Genomic DNA, 17,780 nt, shown 5'->3' on the forward strand with positions numbered 1-17,780 from the left:
CCGGTTACCGTGTGATACAATTGTCTAGAAAAAGCAAGAGCTGCATTATAAAATTTTTGTAAGAGTTCAACACATTCCTTAACATCTTCCCAATAGGTAATATTTAACCAATCATCATTATTCGTATTACAATGGTTGTGAACTTGTTGTATGGGAATCCTACACTCATATGCTTGTTGTAACATAATTTAAGTGTAGTTCCACCTAGTCTCAACTTCTACTTGAATTTTCCTAGGTCTAAGGCCATTTTCCATAGAAGAATTCTTAAAATCTCTCAGTTTTGCCCTATTAGCATTACAAAAAAAGAAACGCAACCGCATTTCTAACTTTTTGAATAGAATCTTCAAAACACTCAAGACCATCTTTAACAATCAAGTTTAAAATGTGACAACTACATCTCACATGAAAAATATTTTTTAGCGGAGGGTTTAATCCCCTTTTTAAAAGACCAATCGCCTTTGTATTATTAGAGGCATTATCTAAAGCAATACAAAGTGTTTTTCTATAAATGTTAAAAAATCTCATAATAGTAGACATTGAATCCGCTAAATTTTTTCCACCGTGACGACCTTTCCCTTCATCATATAAAAAAGCTATAATTCTTTTTTGCATCATCCAATTATCATCAACCCAATGACATATAATAGCAAAAAAATCTAACTTGTTAAGACTAAGACCCAAATCGGCAGTAAGAGAAACATTACAATTTAAAGAATTAAATACATGACGCAAATAAAATCTATATTTTTTATACAAATCTATAACATCCGCTCTACAAGTACTTCTAGGAATACCCTCAAATAACGGATTATAACAACATTGAATATAAGTAACAAACCCCAAACCCGAAGGAAAGGAAAATGGTTGAGCATCAAAAGCAACCATTTTAGCTATTTATACACGCTCTTTTTTCTTGTCATACTTAAAAAATTTACCGGTTCGTGGGTCTATCGTCATTTGAATACCCCCTAGATTTGAACCTGTTTGCTCTCCCCAAACATCCTTATGTCTACTTTTCATATGATTCATTAGTGTACCCGTTCCACCATCCTTACTAGTTTATTTCTTAAAAACAAATTCTTGTTTACATATATTGCATGTAGCTGTTTGTCTTTCCTTATTCTTAGTCATAAATCCCTAGATTTTAGCGTTGACTTACGAGTTTTAGGCGGTTTGTCTTGTGTATGTGATTGTGCAGGACCTGTATCTCCTATGTGATTTTCGGGGGCTTGTGTTTCATCATCATCATCATCATTATCATCATAAATTTTATTAAAAGTGTCGGTATAATGTTGTTGCATTGCCTCATGATCTAAAAGTGGATTATTTCCACCAACATCAATACCTAAATAAGGTGTTTCGTTCACAAATATTTCCTCATTAAACCCACCCCTAACAATACCACTACTACCGGCACCACGTCTAAATCTCTTCACCATTATTAAATAGAATTAATTTAAATCACACTCAAATAAATCACAAGAAAATAAATTGCAACAAATTAAATTGCGTAAATTAAATAGCAAAAAATAAAGATAGAGTTGGAACGAAGGTATCAAATTGTCGGACTAATTTCCAACAAAGTGAAGGCGGCTAGAATTGCAAATCCACCAAAGCTACTTCGGATTGTTGCAAAATCACTAACTCCACCAACAATATTATAATAGCAAAATTAATAATTGAAACTAGAATAAGACTTTATAATATTTAATTGAGAGAAATTTAAAGTGACTAATTGTTGCAAAGTAACTATAGTTGAGGGATTGAGAGAAAGAGAAGAGTGAATTGGAGTGGATTAAAATGGAAATGGAGAGGGGTTTATATAGGGGTGAGGGATGGGTTAAAGTGTTAAAAAAAATGGGGGGTTGGGGGGGCCAAAAGGGAAGTTTGGAACCGTTTGCCAACGGCCATTTTTGCAAATGGACAGTTGGCCAACGGTCCAGCCCAATGTCCCAACGGCTACATTTAAAAAAAAAAAATTGACCGGTTTAACCGGTTCCGATCCCAAAAAATCAAAACCGGACCGGTATGTATTAAACGGTTAACCGCAACCGGTTCCACCGGTTCCCGTTTTACCGGTCCGGTTACCGGTTTGAACCAGTTTGTTGGGTCCATCCCCTTATTTTAGGGAAGAAAACACTTCCCTTGTTTTGAGGAAGAAAACATCTTCCTTGTCTTTGGCAAATTGTCAAGTGCTTGCTTGAGTCACTAATGACATCAATAGGTTCATCTCATACCTATAAATAGGGAAGCTTTCTCATTTGCTAGATACACCAAAATTGAAGAAGACAACACATCCCAAAGAGAGAAATAATCTAAGAGAAATACTCTTAGTGAAAGGCCTAAGTAAGAGAAGGTTTTTGAGAGAATTTTTAGCAAAAAATTCTTGAGTGAGATTGGGATTGGGGTTGTGAGGTTGAGTGTTGTAAACACTTGTAATATTTCTTCTTTAATAAGATCTGCAGCAGCAACGTGGACGTAGCTCTCACATTGAGGGTGAACCACTATAAATCTGTGTGTGTTATTTATTCTTCGCTTACATCACGACGTAAGTAGGTTCTGTCTAAGGAGGTTGGTATTTAAGTGGTCCAGCTGTGACCCTCCAATCTTTCCTGGGAACCTGTTTACAAAAGTCAGATTTGGGATTCAAATCCTAACACGGTTAACCCAAACCGGTTGACAGGCTTAGTTATAAGTTTATAATATGGCAAAAGACAAGTACATACTTATAAGACCTACTTTTTTTTTTTGGGAAAATGACCTACCTTTAGGTTTCTGTAGAGATATTTTATTTAATTCTTAAGCCTTTAACAGACACAACTTCTCTCAAAAGAGATGACCTTAGAAGTAGGGCCGGCAAAATGGTTTAAAATAAGTAATCATTTAAGTCAATTCATTAGACATTAGTTGCATAATTGATTTTTTAAAAATGGATCAAATGTGAATATTATCCACCTAAAAAATAGATATCTAGATGGATAATATGGATATCCATATTATCAATAGCTTGTGTTCTCACCTAACTATTTCTGAAACCACGAATAATATAGATATTCACATTATCCGTTGATGAATCCAATTTTTATCCGTATTAAATATGGGGGGATCAAATATTTTATCCGTTTTTATTTAACTGATTTTCGACCCATTCATATCCGATCCGACCCGTCGTTTATCACTCCTACTTAAAAGTCATCTTTTAATTTTATTAGAATCCAAAACTTACCTTCTCTTCTTTCCCAATCACTAACTATACTAATAGCATCTTAGTCAGCAATTATTTTCTCGAGTTTCGCATTTTCTCAAGTTTTTTACTTTATGTGAGATATAAAAGCATTTAGGTATTTAGACTTCATTTGTTTGCACTTAATGATCGTTTAAATTTGTCTTAATTATTCAGACTTCAGATATTAATTATATTTATTTCTTACATATCAAATCTTAATAATTCGGATATCCACCATTAAGTGCATTTTTTTTTCTTTTATTGTCATATAATAAGTTTGAATAGATTTGAATGATTAAGATCTACAATAAAGTCTTAATATCATTAAAATTTATGCATTCAAGGATTTATGTAAAGATGACATTCACCACTACACCATCTAATCACCGCTAATCATCGCCGCCACCCACCACCCACAACCACCATTCTTAACCACAACTGCCATCAATCACCACAATCAGTCGTCATACCACTAGTTGTCATTTTTAATCCCCACCAACCACCATTATCAACAACTATCACTGTATATCGTCAACCATCGCTATCAATAATCTCTATTACTATTAACTATCACTATCATCTGCCACAATTACCAGCCGCTAGTCCTTTCTTTTGTGATGAACTGTCAGTCCCTACTTAGTGATAAATAAAGCATCCGTATCCCGTTTGACCTCTAAACATTTCATAGAAAGGGCATTGTAGAGATTCCTATAAGGTCTCATACCCTAACAGAAGCTAAGCTCCCACTCATCACTCATGTAACAAGCTATCGTTTAAATTTTATCTTAATATTCTGATCTCATATATTAATTGTATTTATTTTTTACATATCAAATCTTAATCATTCAGATATTGACCATTAAGTGCATTTGTTTTTTTTTCTTTCTTTTACTGTCACATAACAAGTTTGAATGATTAAGATCTATAAAAAAGTCTTAATATCATTAAGATTTATACATTCAAGGATTTATGTAAAGATGACATTCACCACTACTCCATCTACTCACCGCTAATCATCGCCGCCACCCACCACCCACAACCACCATCCTTAACCACAACTGCCATCAATCACCACAATCAGTCGTCATACCACTAGTTGTTATTTACAATCACCACCAGCTACCATTATCAACAACTATCACTGTATATTGTCAACCATGACTATCAATAATCTCTATTACTATTAACTATCACTATCATCCGCCACAATTACCAGCCGCCAGTCATTTCTTTTGTGATGAACTGTTGGCATCAGTCCCTACTTAGTGATAAATAAAGCATCTGTATCCCGTTTGACCTCTCAAAATTTTCATAGAAAGGGCATTCTAGAGATCCCTATAAGGTCTCATACCCCAATAGAAGCTAAGCTCCCACTCATCAGTCATGTAACAAGCTACTCCACGTAAGAAGTGTAAAACAATTAGTTCACAAGGACCACAAAGCCCTAACTTCTAGAGTTCACTGCTTTTTCCAGATTGGAGAAGGGCTTATAGTGATCGCCTTTGTTTGATATGGTCATTCAGTACCAATATATTGATACATGAATTTCAATATGTTGACTATTACTTAAAAAATCTTACTCTATAATCTGGTCTGATTTTGTAATCCAGATAATCATATACCATCCACTATCACTATTAACCATAATAATCAGCCACCATTACCACTAGTTATTACATACCAACAACCACCAGCATCAACCAACACCATTCCCAATGAACACCCATAACCTCCACCATTAGCCATTGCCATCACAAATCACCTTGGATTTTAAAGATATTTTATTAATATATTATTAAATGAATTAATATTTTATTAAATATTATATTTATTAGTTCTTAAATAAAAATAAATTTTATGTAATCATTTTTTGAGAAATCAAACAACCTTAATTATTTAATATTCAAATATCTATTCAAATTCATACCTAAACTAAAAATAGACACTTAGTAGGCTTTTGGCCATAGAAACAAAAAAAAAAAAACAATTCACTTTTTTTTTGGAATTTATGAAGTTGGAGTTGGACTTGAAATTGTGTTTGGCCATAATTTTTGCAAATAATATTTGATTGTTGAAATGTACCTTTTCTAAAATACATGAAATATGATTTTACCCCCAATTTTTAAAAACTAGCAAGACCATCCAAAACAATTAATAAACATAACCAGTGCGTTAACACTGGCCCATCAACCCCACCTTACACTTGTGCTCTAGATAAAATCCAACAAGAACTAAACCAAGTCGATGTAAAATAAACACTTTGAGGGTTCCTTTTATAAAAATAAAAACTTTTAGTGTAAAGATTGAAAACAGAAAAACAAAAGTAACGGTCCAAACTAGAAAAGAAAAAAGTGAAAAACAAGATTTTAATTGTTTTTCAAAAAAGTTGTATTTAAAATTTTTATGGTCAAACACTAATTTTTGGAAGAAAAAAAAGTGAAAAATTTTTGAGAAAAAAAGTGAATAATTCTCGTGGTCAAACGGGTCCTTAGATTTTAACTTAGAATCGCCGCGTAGGCTGAAAAAGGAAACCGAATGCGGGGTTGCGGATCATTAGCAATTGGGCGGGTATCATCCGAACCAAATTCCAGAACCCAATTAACTGCCCCCACTAAGTAAAAGTGGAAAGAAAAAGCTCCAAGTCCGCGGCCGAGAGAAGAGAAAAGCCAGCCAACCTTGAAGGACAGCGCGAAGACAAAGAAGAAGAAGAGCATGAGCAAGGATAAACAGTTCGAATTCTGCCTAGTTTGCAAGCTCAATCACAACCAAGCACGCCGCCATAACTTCCTCCCTAACCACAAGAAATCCCTCGCAGCAGTCCTCTCCCACTTCCAATCAAAGCTCTCCGATATCCGTTTCTTCCTTCGAAACCCTATCCCTTTGCGTCCTGAGCACGCTTCGCTTAATCGCCTTTGGTGTCTCTTTTGCGACTGTGATCTTCGTGAACACCACAGCTTCTACGCTAGGTATGTATCTGCGGATTAAAATATGCGGATTGTCCGATTAATTATTTAAATTATGTGTTCCTTTTTAGATTTTGTTTTTGTTGGATATAGCGACAATGCGATTAGGCATTTGGCTAGTGCGGATCATTTGAAAAGAGTGAAAGGTTTTTTGTGGAAGTACGGTGGTGGAATGGACAAGGTTGATACTCTTCGGATTACGGAGGCTGACTTCGCTAAGGTACTGGTAATATGATGTTAAAATTTGTGATTACTATTACCAAAGCTTACTATTGACTACAACAACTGTACCTTAATTTGAAACTCGTAGTCAGCTGAATTTTTTCGCTGAGTAGAAATGTATAAAATTTGAGCTGATAAAATTTATGGGAATTAGATGACATTCCTTCGGGTACCAATTTCAATAGAGCACTTCAAAGTTATTTCTATTATAAAATTTAAATTGTGGTTCCTTATTAGATTATACATTGTACATATGAGAATTTTTACTGATATTGCACCAGGTGGTTGTCCTTAAATGCTAAACGCTTTCTTCCTACACTTTTAGTTTTGTATTTGTCGTTTGCTCCCATCTAGGTGCCTTTGGTTTTTCATTATATCCTAGTGATTAACGTTATCAATAGATTTTCTCTGTCGGAGATGTCGTCTCCTAGGTGAAATTTATGTATATTTAGATCCGAGAGGTGAATGTTAGGATTTCGCAGAGTTGCTGAATTTGATCCTCACATGTCAAGTTGAATATATACTCTATCATCTTAAACTTTTTACGTACCTTAAAAGATTTTTTTCCTATCATTCTGAACCTTGATAAAGTCATTCGTCATGTATTCATATGTACAGTGGGAGAAGAAGTGCAATCTATTGAAGAAGGGAGCTCTTGATGGAGGATCTCGTTCGATGTCAATTGGGCCATCTAATGATATCCAAAATAAAATGAACTCTGACTATCTAAATTGTTTTGAAAAAGATAATATTCATGCTCTTAACGTCGGTGTTTCAAATAGTGTTGTACCTTTACAAAATTACACGAATGAGAGATCACAGATATCTGAAAACGAAATGCGTAGTGTTACAAATGCCCCTAATTTGCGCGGTCCGTGCATGGGCGGTCAACTCAGTGAAGATGCTTGTTCCTCCAATGGCCTGTCAAGTTAGTGCCTCATAGTTTTCTCTTTTCATATGGTACAATGATGTTTCGCTGACTGCATGTTTTGCTCACTGACTGAAAGTGATATTCTCTTGTTGCACAGATGCCCAAAAGTGCTTGGGGTTTCATGCCACAACAACTTCTCACCAATGTCTTAATGGTGGTTCTGTAAGTCTATTTAACAGGCATATCTGCCACTCACTTTTCATGTTATTTATCTTTTTGTTGTAAGCTCGGATACTAAGATCATTGTGCACTACCAGTAAGACATCCTATCATGCGCTAGTTAACTTTTCCTATGTCCTTCTTTGCTGAACTCTGACCATCATAGTTGATGCTTTATCATTTTTCTCTTACATATATCATTATTAGTCCTTTTGTGTTCTTCATCATTTTCCTGAACAGGTGGTATCACTAATTATTATTATTATTATTATTATTATTATTATTATTATTATTATTATTATTATTATTTTGTTTGAGAAAGTTAACTGTTATATATATCCAGAAAATAAAATGCACCAAGTTAATGCAGTCTAGACTAATTACAAAATGCTATAGATCAGTCTCCTATTCCTTTGGTTCACAAGGTTCCTATTACATCTACAAACAATTCATGATCTTCCATATATTCATGTTCACACCAAAAATAAAACAAAACTAAGCACTTCAGCTTCAAGTTCTGGACGGAGCTACATTTGTTTTCAAAGCATCTTTGATTCCTTTCCTTCCACGCTGTCCACCAAATACAAGCAGGGACAATTTTCCATCTTTCCTTCCGTAGCTAGGCTAATTAATTATTATTTGAGTGCTTACAAGCATCACTAATTATTAAAGCATTAATTGACGGCTGATTTTCTTTATTTGCTTTGCTTTGACTTTTTGAGCACTTACAAGTTTAGAATCTTTCTTATTTGGTGTGAGATTACTGACTGAATTTATGAAAAAGTGATAATAGCCTTTAGTTGTGGGAAAAGTTGGTCATAGGATTGGTAAATTGCAGAGATGTTTATAAACATGTAAGGTCGAAAGAATAGATATCAGAATTTTGATATGACTACGGTCTACAGATATATGCAAGTAAGCAATATATTGGTTAACCAAAATACTTGATGTATATAAAGCAGTGCTTACGGATGAAAATTGGTATAACATTGCATGCTTTCTCTTATCCAGGAGGAAAGACAATTACAAAAAACTATAAGATGTCTAAGTATGATAGCCTCCTTTTCTCCATTATTTTGTCTTTGCACTTCTGCATATAAGTGTGCCAAGATCTTTGTGTTTCTGGCCCACTTCACGCTTTTAACCTTCTTATTTGAAGGCTGAACATTGAGAACCATGACACTTCTAGTTATAGAAATGGGTTTCCATCAATAGAAGTCTCTTATCCTTAGAATTTTTCTGGAAGGTCTTCATACAGATAGTGATGAGCTTTCTCGCTTACATCTGATTTTCAACGGAACACATATAGTGCTTGTGCTTTTGTTCTTCTTATCTATTAAAATGTTGATTGTCTTCTTTTTTTCAAACGGTGGCATATACATTAAAGAGTTCATAAATATTTGGCAGAGTTGTGGTAATCATCTAGCAAGGTGGCTATAATCATCTGATTGCTTGTTAATTTATTAACTTCTAATTTGTTTCTCTAGGTTGGTAGTTGGTCGCTGAAAATGATCTTTTGCACATTATCCAAATAGTGATTTTGATTAGGAGCTATTAGATCCAAAATTTTGATTACATCATGTGGTTGCCCACCTATACCAGAAGCTTCTAAGAGAATCTTTTTAGCCTCTTTTGTTTTCTTATAGGCTAATATATGGTCTATACAAACTATGCCAATTAAGAGGTGCCGAACTTATAATTTCAATTGATTTTTGTATCACAAAGTTTGATAGTTTGTCTTCTTCAACGTGTTGGATCGATTTCCTTGATACTATCACTGGTGATTGTATTTTCTATTTTGTCTCTGCTCCCTTCGTGGTCTTAAAGCTTATAGTGTGCTTTCTTGGTTCTACCCAATATGGATGTCTCCTTATCAAAAAAAAAAATGGTTTTCATTTTTTTTTTCTTTTTTAGAAGTTTTTCCTCATTGTGTAAATCTCGCTCTGGTTGATGTGCCAGGTAACCCCGGATGGAAGAATGATGAAAGGGAAGAAAAGTTCTGTGGGTATTGATCTCTCGACGTTCTGCGTAATTTTTCATTGTATGCACTTTAGTTGGGACTATATGTGCAGTAGTGTTTCTGAGTTGTAAGATCATGTTTATGGACGTCTAATATGTTTGTGGGTTGGTTGTTGTGGTGTTTCTTCTCTCTTGTTTGTTTGTCTTCACCTATTCTTACAGTTGAAGAATGGAAATTTCTTCTTCTTCTTCAGGTCCACCAAACATTACACAGATATCTTTAACATTTCAAGAAAGTTCCCTTGGTAATGTTCATTCTGGAGCACCTCCCCCGTGGTTCAATGCGACTGAACAAAGTCAGCTAGATTTTACATCAAATCCTGGACGGAGTGACCTTCTTCCCCTTTCCAATCAGAAGAAGTCGAAACTAAACCCAAATCGGGTTGGTGCTGCTTGGGCAGAGAGAAGAAAAGTTGAGCTGGAGTTGGAGAGTAAAGGGGAGCGTGTGGCTAACACTTTTGATGTGAATTGGCTCCCCAATTTTGGCAGAATTTGGCAATCAGGTACTAGGAAGGAATCTAGAAAAGCATTTCAGCTGGAGAATCACAAATCTGCCAAGGTTGAAAGTCAGTCCGAGAGTATGGTGCAGTTACAACCTTATGTCAGCAAGAGAAAGGTAAGCTACTACGTCAGCATATAGTCATTTGCTTGAACCCAATAAATTCCTCTAGCTAGCTCTTTAGCATCACCAAAAAATCCCTCTAGCCTAGTCTTGTATGCGGAAAGCTGCAATAGTATATGTGGCCGTAAATTGTAACTTTGCTCAAGTGTTTAATATGCTGAACTTCTTTGAACATTCATGAGGCGATAACTCTGCAACTTCGTCACAAATTTCAAGTATTCAGATTCAATTAGCTATCTAGGTTTTAACAATGCCGTGATGTATATCTTCTTTCAAGCTGACTTTTCTGCAGCTACCTTGTTATTCTATTAACGAGAGTCTCAATTAGTTACTTCCATCACAGTAAAACTGACCTACTTTCGTTTCTGATTCAAAAAACTTGACTTCTACATGGGAAGTCTTTCATACTCTGACAATTTTTAAACCAATAAAGAGTAATGTTATTAAACTATTTCTAACTTCTGCTAACAACTTACCAACCGTTACCCCTTAATTTCACATTTCAAACTAATATGCTAAACGTTTCTCTATCAAATTTAACAATATGCTAAACATTCTCTATCAAATTTAACATATTAAACTATTTAAATGTATTACTTCACTGCAGTACTGCACAAGTCAAGTTAGGTAATATTTTAAGGGATCGATGGAGCAATATGCAAGTCAAACTCCTTTAGCTCCGTCCCTTGTGAAACATTGTGAAAAAGAAGGGGACAGACAAATGATTTAGTGATAAGGGGTTTCTCAGCTCTCTTATTGAGCCGAGGGTTTATCGGAAACAACCTCTCTACCCCATAAAGGTAGGGTGAGGTCTGCGTATATCCTACTCTCCCCAAACCCCACTTATGGGATCACACTGGGTATGATGATGTTGTTGGCTTTCTCAGTTCTCTGACTCTTGACCTAATCTCCGAAAGAAGGCTTTCTCAATTCTATGCTTTTTAGATGTCTAAATTCTTGATCGCAATGTAGTGGTAGTTGGTTTTTCTTTGGTGACCTTGTCAGAGCAGTGTTCCCCGAGCAACCATTTATTCTGATATGCTTTGATGAGACGTTCCCTTGTATATGTTAAGGCAGTAGCCTTGTTTCTCTTTCTGAGTAGATGGTTTATCTACTTCATATAGATAGAGCGTTCATTGAAACTAGACCATATTGATTCTTACTTTGCATAATCATAAGTGTTCTGTTTATGGCATTCGTATGACTGATCTTTTTTATTAATCATTGCAGCGCAAAGATCCTGTTGATGATGAGCTTGACTGACCTAACAACTTCCGTATGGTGACCAAATTATGAAAATTCATCTGTACATTCTTCTTGATTTTCTCTCCCCAGCAACTATCATATTTGATACTCGTTAGGTTTTCCCATTTGGTATGAAGTTGGGGCAACTAGATTATAGTAAGCTTTCATGGTCAAGTTATTAAAAACTGTAGATTGTTTGTTATGTTAATTTTTCTTGAGGAGCTGTTAGGTCTTTTGTGTTGGTTCTCTGAAATTGTTCGGCAAAGGTGTTAGCGCCCACATGATGTATTCCTATTTTCTTGTATTAGCTCGCCTTTAATTGGCTCAAAGCTCCACTTATATTCCTATTTTTTTGTTTTTGTTTTTTTGGCTTGAAGGTCTCGTGCTTGTAAATAATTGCGGATGAATATTGAAGGTGACACTTCTGATTTTGATAGTTTCCTCTTACTCAATTGCAGCCTACCTTCCAGTACATATTATTAATATCACGAAGGTTCTTTGAGTCCGGAGCTAAAATGACTTATTTTTGCAGCTACTAGACCAAAATAGGCTGCCTTTTTTTTTTTTATATCACAATGGGTATTTCGTTGGTTATCCAACAAAATACCCACACAACGCACTGTTCATAGCCGGAATTTTTTGTTGCATTTCGTGAGTTAATCAACGAAATGCAACAATTTTTTTTTTTTTTTTTGCATTTCGTGAGTTAATCAATGAAATGCAACAATTTTTTTTTTTTTTTGCATTTCGTGAATTAATCAAAGAAATATGTGTTTTTTTTTTTGAATTTCGTGAATTAAAAAACGAAATAGAATAAAAAAAAAAATTTCGTTCATATAAAAACGAAATTATATATATATATATATATATTTTGCATTTCGTTGGTATATCTACGAAATAGTAAAAAAAAAAAATTGTATTTCATTTATTAAAAAACGAAATATGAAAATAATTTTTTTTGTATTTTTGTATTTCGTTTATATAAAAACGAAATAGGAAAATAATTATTTTTTTTCGTTTATATACCAACAAAATATATATTTATATAAAAAAATAATATTTTCCAATTTCGTTTTTATATAAATGAAATACAAAAAAAATATATATATATTTATCCTATTTCATTATTTTCCTATTTTTTTATATAAATGAAATACAAAAATACAAAAAATATTATTTTCATATTTCGTTTTTAGATGAACGAAATAAAAATAAAATCTTATTTCATTTTTTAATAAACAAAAAAAAAAAATTGTAAAGTCAAGACATAACTTTATTTTGAATATAAATATTATTCTAAAAAATATAGGGAGAAAAACTAGTTGTAAAGTCATTAAATTTTAGATGGTCATAACTTTGCGCTCGGACGTCCGTTTTACGCGTTTTTTTTTTGAACTTGTGTATTTTTTCGAGATCTATGCGGACAGGCCGAGCCGATTTTAAAAAAAAACAGCTTTTATCCCATTCAATTTCAATTTTCCCCCAAATTGGCGTGAAATTTTCAGTTTTATTTACTTATAAGATGATGATACGCAATAGATTTTAACGTAAAAATCTCGGGGTAATGTAGCTGTGAATGTCAATTTCACTTCTGCGGTTTCAATTTTTGAAAATAAAGCTGACTAATTTTCTCGACATATAAAGTTGACTAAAGTAACTTTACAGTCAAACACTAAGTTTTTTCAAACAAAACTTACTTCGGTCACCTTTTCAACACCTAAAATGACGATCCGAACGTCTACGTATCCTTGATGTATTGGGCCTACATTACTGTACGCAGAAAAAAATATCAGGTTCTATATAAAATAACACTGGTCGGAAGAGTCATTTGATACCCATGCAGAGAAAAACACTCACGAAATAGTGGTCAAATTCAATGGTCAAAATGTATTCTTTTCACTTCAAAATAACCTCATCTCTAAATACTCACAGAAATGTATTTGCAAATATTCTTCTTAAAATCATATCCTAAGACCCAAAAAAATAATACTCCAATTCAAAACATAGTAAGCTTATAGGAGAAGTCTTTTTTTTTTTTTTCGCAATTAAAGAAAAACAAAACTATTCACACGAACGGCGCCGCTTAAGTTCCCGCCTAAGTGTTTTCAGAACTCATCGCCACCATTGGTAACAAACGCAGTAAACCCCTAAACCACTCCCCTCACCGCCGGAAAAAAAATGCTGATATCCATAGTAGAAAGATCCTTATTCAAAGACAAAAACAGCGGCACTAAAATCATCAAACACCGCTTCCTAGGGTTCTTAATCTGGCAAGCACTTCAATCCACATCCATCTTCTTCTTTACCAAAACCCTACTCCTCTCTCTCTTCACTCAAACCCCTTTCAAACCCTCATTTCTCACTCTCCTCTCTTTCCTAACTTTCCACTTCTCCCTCCTCCTATTCTCCACTTCCCTTTTCATCGTCTCTTCTCCTCAACCTCAACACGCTGCTTCCCCTTTACAACTTTTCCTCACTACTGCTAAGCTAATACTCGTTCCCATTTCTAACACACAGCCGTTGTTGTCCACTGATTTTCGGGCCCGAGCTAGGGCTTCCATTAGTTTCGTGCTGTTTGTGGCTGTTTGTGCTGTATCAGGGTCTTTGTCTGTGATTAGCTTGTGTTGGAGCTGTCATGTTTTCGATCAATTGAAACCGACAAGGTTGGTTATTGGGAAATTAGGGTTTTGGGGTTTGCAGATTGGGTTGTTTTATGGAGTTCATTATGTGTATAAGAAGCGCTGGGTTTTGCAGTTTCCCATCATACAGGTATAAAAGTGGATGATATATATCAATTTTAGTTCTCTGTGATTGCATAATGTGAGATTTGTATAGCAAGTGTCGTGAATTGTGATCTTCGATATGCTTTTCTTTTTGAATTGACTCTTAACTGATAAATTTCCTAGTTTTAGCTTTTTAAACTCAAATCAGTTTGCTTTAAAATTTGCTTGCACTTTGGTTCCTTATCACGTTCTTATAATAGACTAGAGAAGTTATTAGTCTGGTAGAAAAATGTAAAGACAGTAGTCAGTAGTTCATATACAAACAATTTATATGGCATATTATTTTTGTAGTTGCTTGGTTTGCTTCATCTATAGACTCATCTTGTTAATTGGGGCATTGATTCAAGAGAAAACTAAATCCTTACATTCTCTATCAATTTCTGTTATTTGATGCGGAAGTGGTGAACTGAATTATTTTGTCATGTGATGTCAGTCCTTTCAGAATTACTCTGTTCATGATACGTTAATGTTTTTTTTTTTCCCGCTTGATTTAATTATTTATAGTATCAAAGAATAAGCGTTGTTTTATACACAGTTTTTTGGGGGGGCGTTAAGTTAGTATTTCTTTTGGCAAGGGGATGCTTAGTTCTTGCGTGTCTGTTATTCTGTATGAAAGCACCCAATTGTTTATGCTTACTGGAACTGTTAGTTGAGAGTTTTCAACTCCATTTGTGGTTTCTCTCATTGCTATGATTCTAAGAATTTGACTTTTCTTTGGTTACTTCCAGTCTCATTAAATATCCACTTCCTATCATGTAACATTTAGTTTGATGTAGTGAATAGTGGTATTTTTTCGGCAATCAGAGACACTGACACAAAGTTCCATGTCAACAGCGTCCTCCCTTTTTCAGCTTTAAGATGGGGTTACCTTTAGCTGTTGGGAAAGCTCTAAAGCTTTCCGCTGCCGGTTATGTGTTTTCAGCTCTCCTTGCATTTGTTCTACCTTATGAGTTTAAGGGTCAACTTCCAGTAGGAAACTTTATCACTGAGCAAATACTCTTCTATATTGGAAGTTTTGTGGTGATTCTTTGCTGGGAATTATGCCATCATTTACACCAGGTCAGTCTCTCTCTCTCTCTAGCACACACCCCTCCCCCCACCCCCCCAAACACACACCCACACACTCATACACACACGCACCCACACACACACACAAAAAAAAAAGTTAGGCTCTCATTAGATGTATATGTTGAAGCTGGTTATTCTTTTAAGTAGCATCTGGAAATAGCATAAATACCAAAAGCGATGTTACTTTGACTATTTAGGTGTTACACACAAAGCGGTCCGTCTTTGCTCCTCCAAAAGGTTCTGCAGCTGCTGAAACAAATCCAAGTGAACCTCTTCTTGCCGCATTGGAGGAGAGCATACCCAAATCTCTTTTGCAGTATCTTGCATACCTTGACCTTTGTATGGTATGCGAAGGTAATGTTGACCCTTGGCGCCGAGCTGCCTTCTTTGAGGAAAGTGGTGAGACTTACAAAAGAGTCATTTCTGTGTGCTTGACCCCCGTTGAACAATTCACAAGAAAGCTGAGTGAAGTTTTGGAAAGCTCTCCAGTTGATAACTCCTTGCAACTGTCTCATCAGTTGCGTTCTCCAAATGAACAGCTTGCCGATTCAAAGGTTTATGAATCATTTGATGACTTTCAGGTAAATCACTATTTTTACATGAAAGAATGTTATTAAGCACAGTGATTGATAGCATTCTTTAATATATGCAACTGAGACTATACAACTTATTTTAAATGAAATGCTAAACAGAGATTTAAACTGCATGCAGCTACTAGCTTGGTGTGCCCGCATTGTGGCTTCACTAACCGTGCATTCACACAAGGAGGATAGATTTGGCGTTGCTCAACTTTCAGGGAGCAATGCTACTGTTATCTCAACATTGCTATCCAGTTTATTAGCTGTTGAAGCTCTGATGGGCAAGAAAACCAACTTACATTCGTCAAATACTTTAATGGATCCTGCTGGTATTAAGTGGGCTGCATTAAACTCAGGAAGGAGAGATTCAGCAGCAGGCTTTGCAGGAAAAAGAAAAGGAGCCCCTTTTTATGCAAAAGCATATTCAATGGCTGATATCCTGAGGACTTCCATCTATGGTATTGTCTCCACTTTTTACGATGAGATGTCGCATAGTGCCAAGGCAGGACTACTTGAGAAAGATTGGGTCATCAGTAATAAGCCACTGTATGGAACTCGGGAGCTCCTTTCGCAGAAGTTGCGACTATTCCTGGACTTCCAAGCTAGCTAGGGCGGCTTGTACTGCGTGGATGTTGATTTTGAAGAGGTGGTTGTTGTGTTTCCAGGGGGAATGTTTGCTCAAAGAAGATTGATACCTCAGTCCTCGTGTGAGAAATGGTGCGAGAAAGAAAAGATTATAAGCTTATACCAGGTCCATCTGGTGGATGATGTCTGGCATCCGCATTCAGATCTTGACAATTCTCTCCTTTTTTTTTTTTTTTTTGGTAGGTAAAAGATTGGGTGGTGGGTTAAATTTACGGATAATTATCATCTTTGTGCATTAATTGAGGTATGTTATAAGTTTGAATTTCTACCTTTTGGAATCACTTACACATCTGCAACTTGCGCATGTGCATATCTTCTGAAGTATTTGGAGCAGTACAAGCATTAAAACATCTGTAAGCATTAAAAACATTTTTTGAAGAGATTTCTGCCTCTAATGCACATGTGAAATTGATGTTGCTCATGAGGTTTTTATTGTTGATTGCTGGATGTATAAGTTAAAAACACCAATGCTGTGTATATATGTTTCTTTTGCGCAGGAAGCTGTCTGGATGACGCTCGGAGAGAGTTTTCTGATTTTTTTTTTTTGGGAAATTAGTTGTTTCCTTGTGTGTTTTTCCCCCACATCATACCTACTGTGATATGCTGGGTACTATGGACCACAAGATGCTCTTGTAGGTATGTAACACAAACAAGGTTCTACACAAGAAGTATGGAACAACAGTGTCAATGGTTAATCAAAGCTGCTATGGATAAGGCCTACCCAATGCACAAACTGAATCTACAATGGGCACAACTGTGTGAGACAGTTGAAAAGATGAGGCACAGAACAATCACTAAGGTTGTGACTTGGAACTTGCCTTGTAGTGGCTGGATTAAAATCAACACAGATGGAAGCTTCTTGAGAGGAAATGGGAAAGCAGGCATTGGTGACATAGCTAGGGATTGCTTTGGAAACATGCTTTTTGCTTTTGCTGCACCAGCTCATTGCCGAGATCATAATGTAGCTGAAGCATTCGGTGCATTTTTTGCTGAGCAATGGTGCAAGAACAGTAGGTATTAACATTGCATTATCAAAATGGATTATATGCTTATTGTGGATATGCTGAAGAACAAGGCCTCTACAAATCTCAACCTGAAGACCATTGTAGAGGATATAACTGATTCGACTAACAATACTGATATTACTTTCTCACACTGCTATAGAGAAGCCGACAGGGTGGCTGATCACCTAGCTAAACTTGCCACAACCTTGAATGAACAAGAAGTCTAGCAATTTTGAACAGTTGCCTACTGGTGCTAAAGGATCATTTCTTCTGGACAAGAGGCAGGTCCCTAGCATTAGGATAAAGTATGACAAA

General features: G+C 35.4%; 2 protein-coding genes across 3 annotated transcripts; both read left to right on the forward strand.

The window, feature by feature from the left end:
* The first annotated feature begins 5,781 nt into the window (after window positions 1-5,781).
* LOC132632385 (TITAN-like protein) lies at window positions 5,782-11,861 on the forward strand. Of its 2 annotated transcripts, none has more exons than XM_060348298.1 (7): window positions 5,782-6,192; window positions 6,283-6,409; window positions 7,030-7,339; window positions 7,440-7,504; window positions 9,461-9,542; window positions 9,715-10,136; window positions 11,373-11,861. In XM_060348298.1, exons 1-7 carry the CDS (start codon window positions 5,939-5,941, stop codon window positions 11,403-11,405), a joined length of 1,293 nt encoding a protein of 430 aa, XP_060204281.1. In that variant the 5' UTR covers window positions 5,782-5,938; the 3' UTR covers window positions 11,406-11,861. The 2 variants fall into 2 exon arrangements, with proteins under 2 accessions (XP_060204281.1, XP_060204282.1); XM_060348299.1 differs by having other exon boundaries at window positions 5,783-6,192; window positions 9,461-9,506.
* Window positions 11,862-13,404: 1,543 nt separating this feature from the next.
* On the forward strand, window positions 13,405-16,880 carry LOC132632386 (uncharacterized). The gene is made up of 4 exons (XM_060348300.1): window positions 13,405-14,156; window positions 15,005-15,229; window positions 15,436-15,819; window positions 15,950-16,880. Exons 1-4 carry the CDS (start codon window positions 13,566-13,568, stop codon window positions 16,424-16,426), a joined length of 1,677 nt encoding a protein of 558 aa, XP_060204283.1. The 5' UTR covers window positions 13,405-13,565; the 3' UTR covers window positions 16,427-16,880.
* Window positions 16,881-17,780: the final 900 nt, after the last annotated feature.

The sequence above is a fragment of the Lycium barbarum genome, chromosome 3 (genome assembly GCF_019175385.1).
Source record: "Lycium barbarum isolate Lr01 chromosome 3, ASM1917538v2, whole genome shotgun sequence".
In the NCBI taxonomy this organism is placed as follows: domain Eukaryota; kingdom Viridiplantae; phylum Streptophyta; class Magnoliopsida; order Solanales; family Solanaceae; genus Lycium; species Lycium barbarum.

Excerpts from the sequence above, each read along its gene's own strand:
- LOC132632386 (XM_060348300.1), top strand. The coding sequence starts at position 13,566 with ATGCTGATATCCATAGTAGAAAGATCCTTATTCAAAGACAAAAACAGC. Across the intron at positions 14,157-15,004 it reads TGCAGTTTCCCATCATACAG|CGTCCTCCCTTTTTCAGCTT; the intron begins GTATAAAAGTGG and ends CCATGTCAACAG. Across the intron at positions 15,820-15,949 it reads AATCATTTGATGACTTTCAG|CTACTAGCTTGGTGTGCCCG; the intron begins GTAAATCACTAT and ends AACTGCATGCAG.
- LOC132632385 (XM_060348298.1), top strand. The coding sequence starts at position 5,939 with ATGAGCAAGGATAAACAGTTCGAATTCTGCCTAGTTTGCAAGCTCAAT. Across the intron at positions 6,410-7,029 it reads CGGAGGCTGACTTCGCTAAG|TGGGAGAAGAAGTGCAATCT; the intron begins GTACTGGTAATA and ends TCATATGTACAG. Across the intron at positions 9,543-9,714 it reads GTTCTGCGTAATTTTTCATT|GTCCACCAAACATTACACAG; the intron begins GTATGCACTTTA and ends CTTCTTCTTCAG.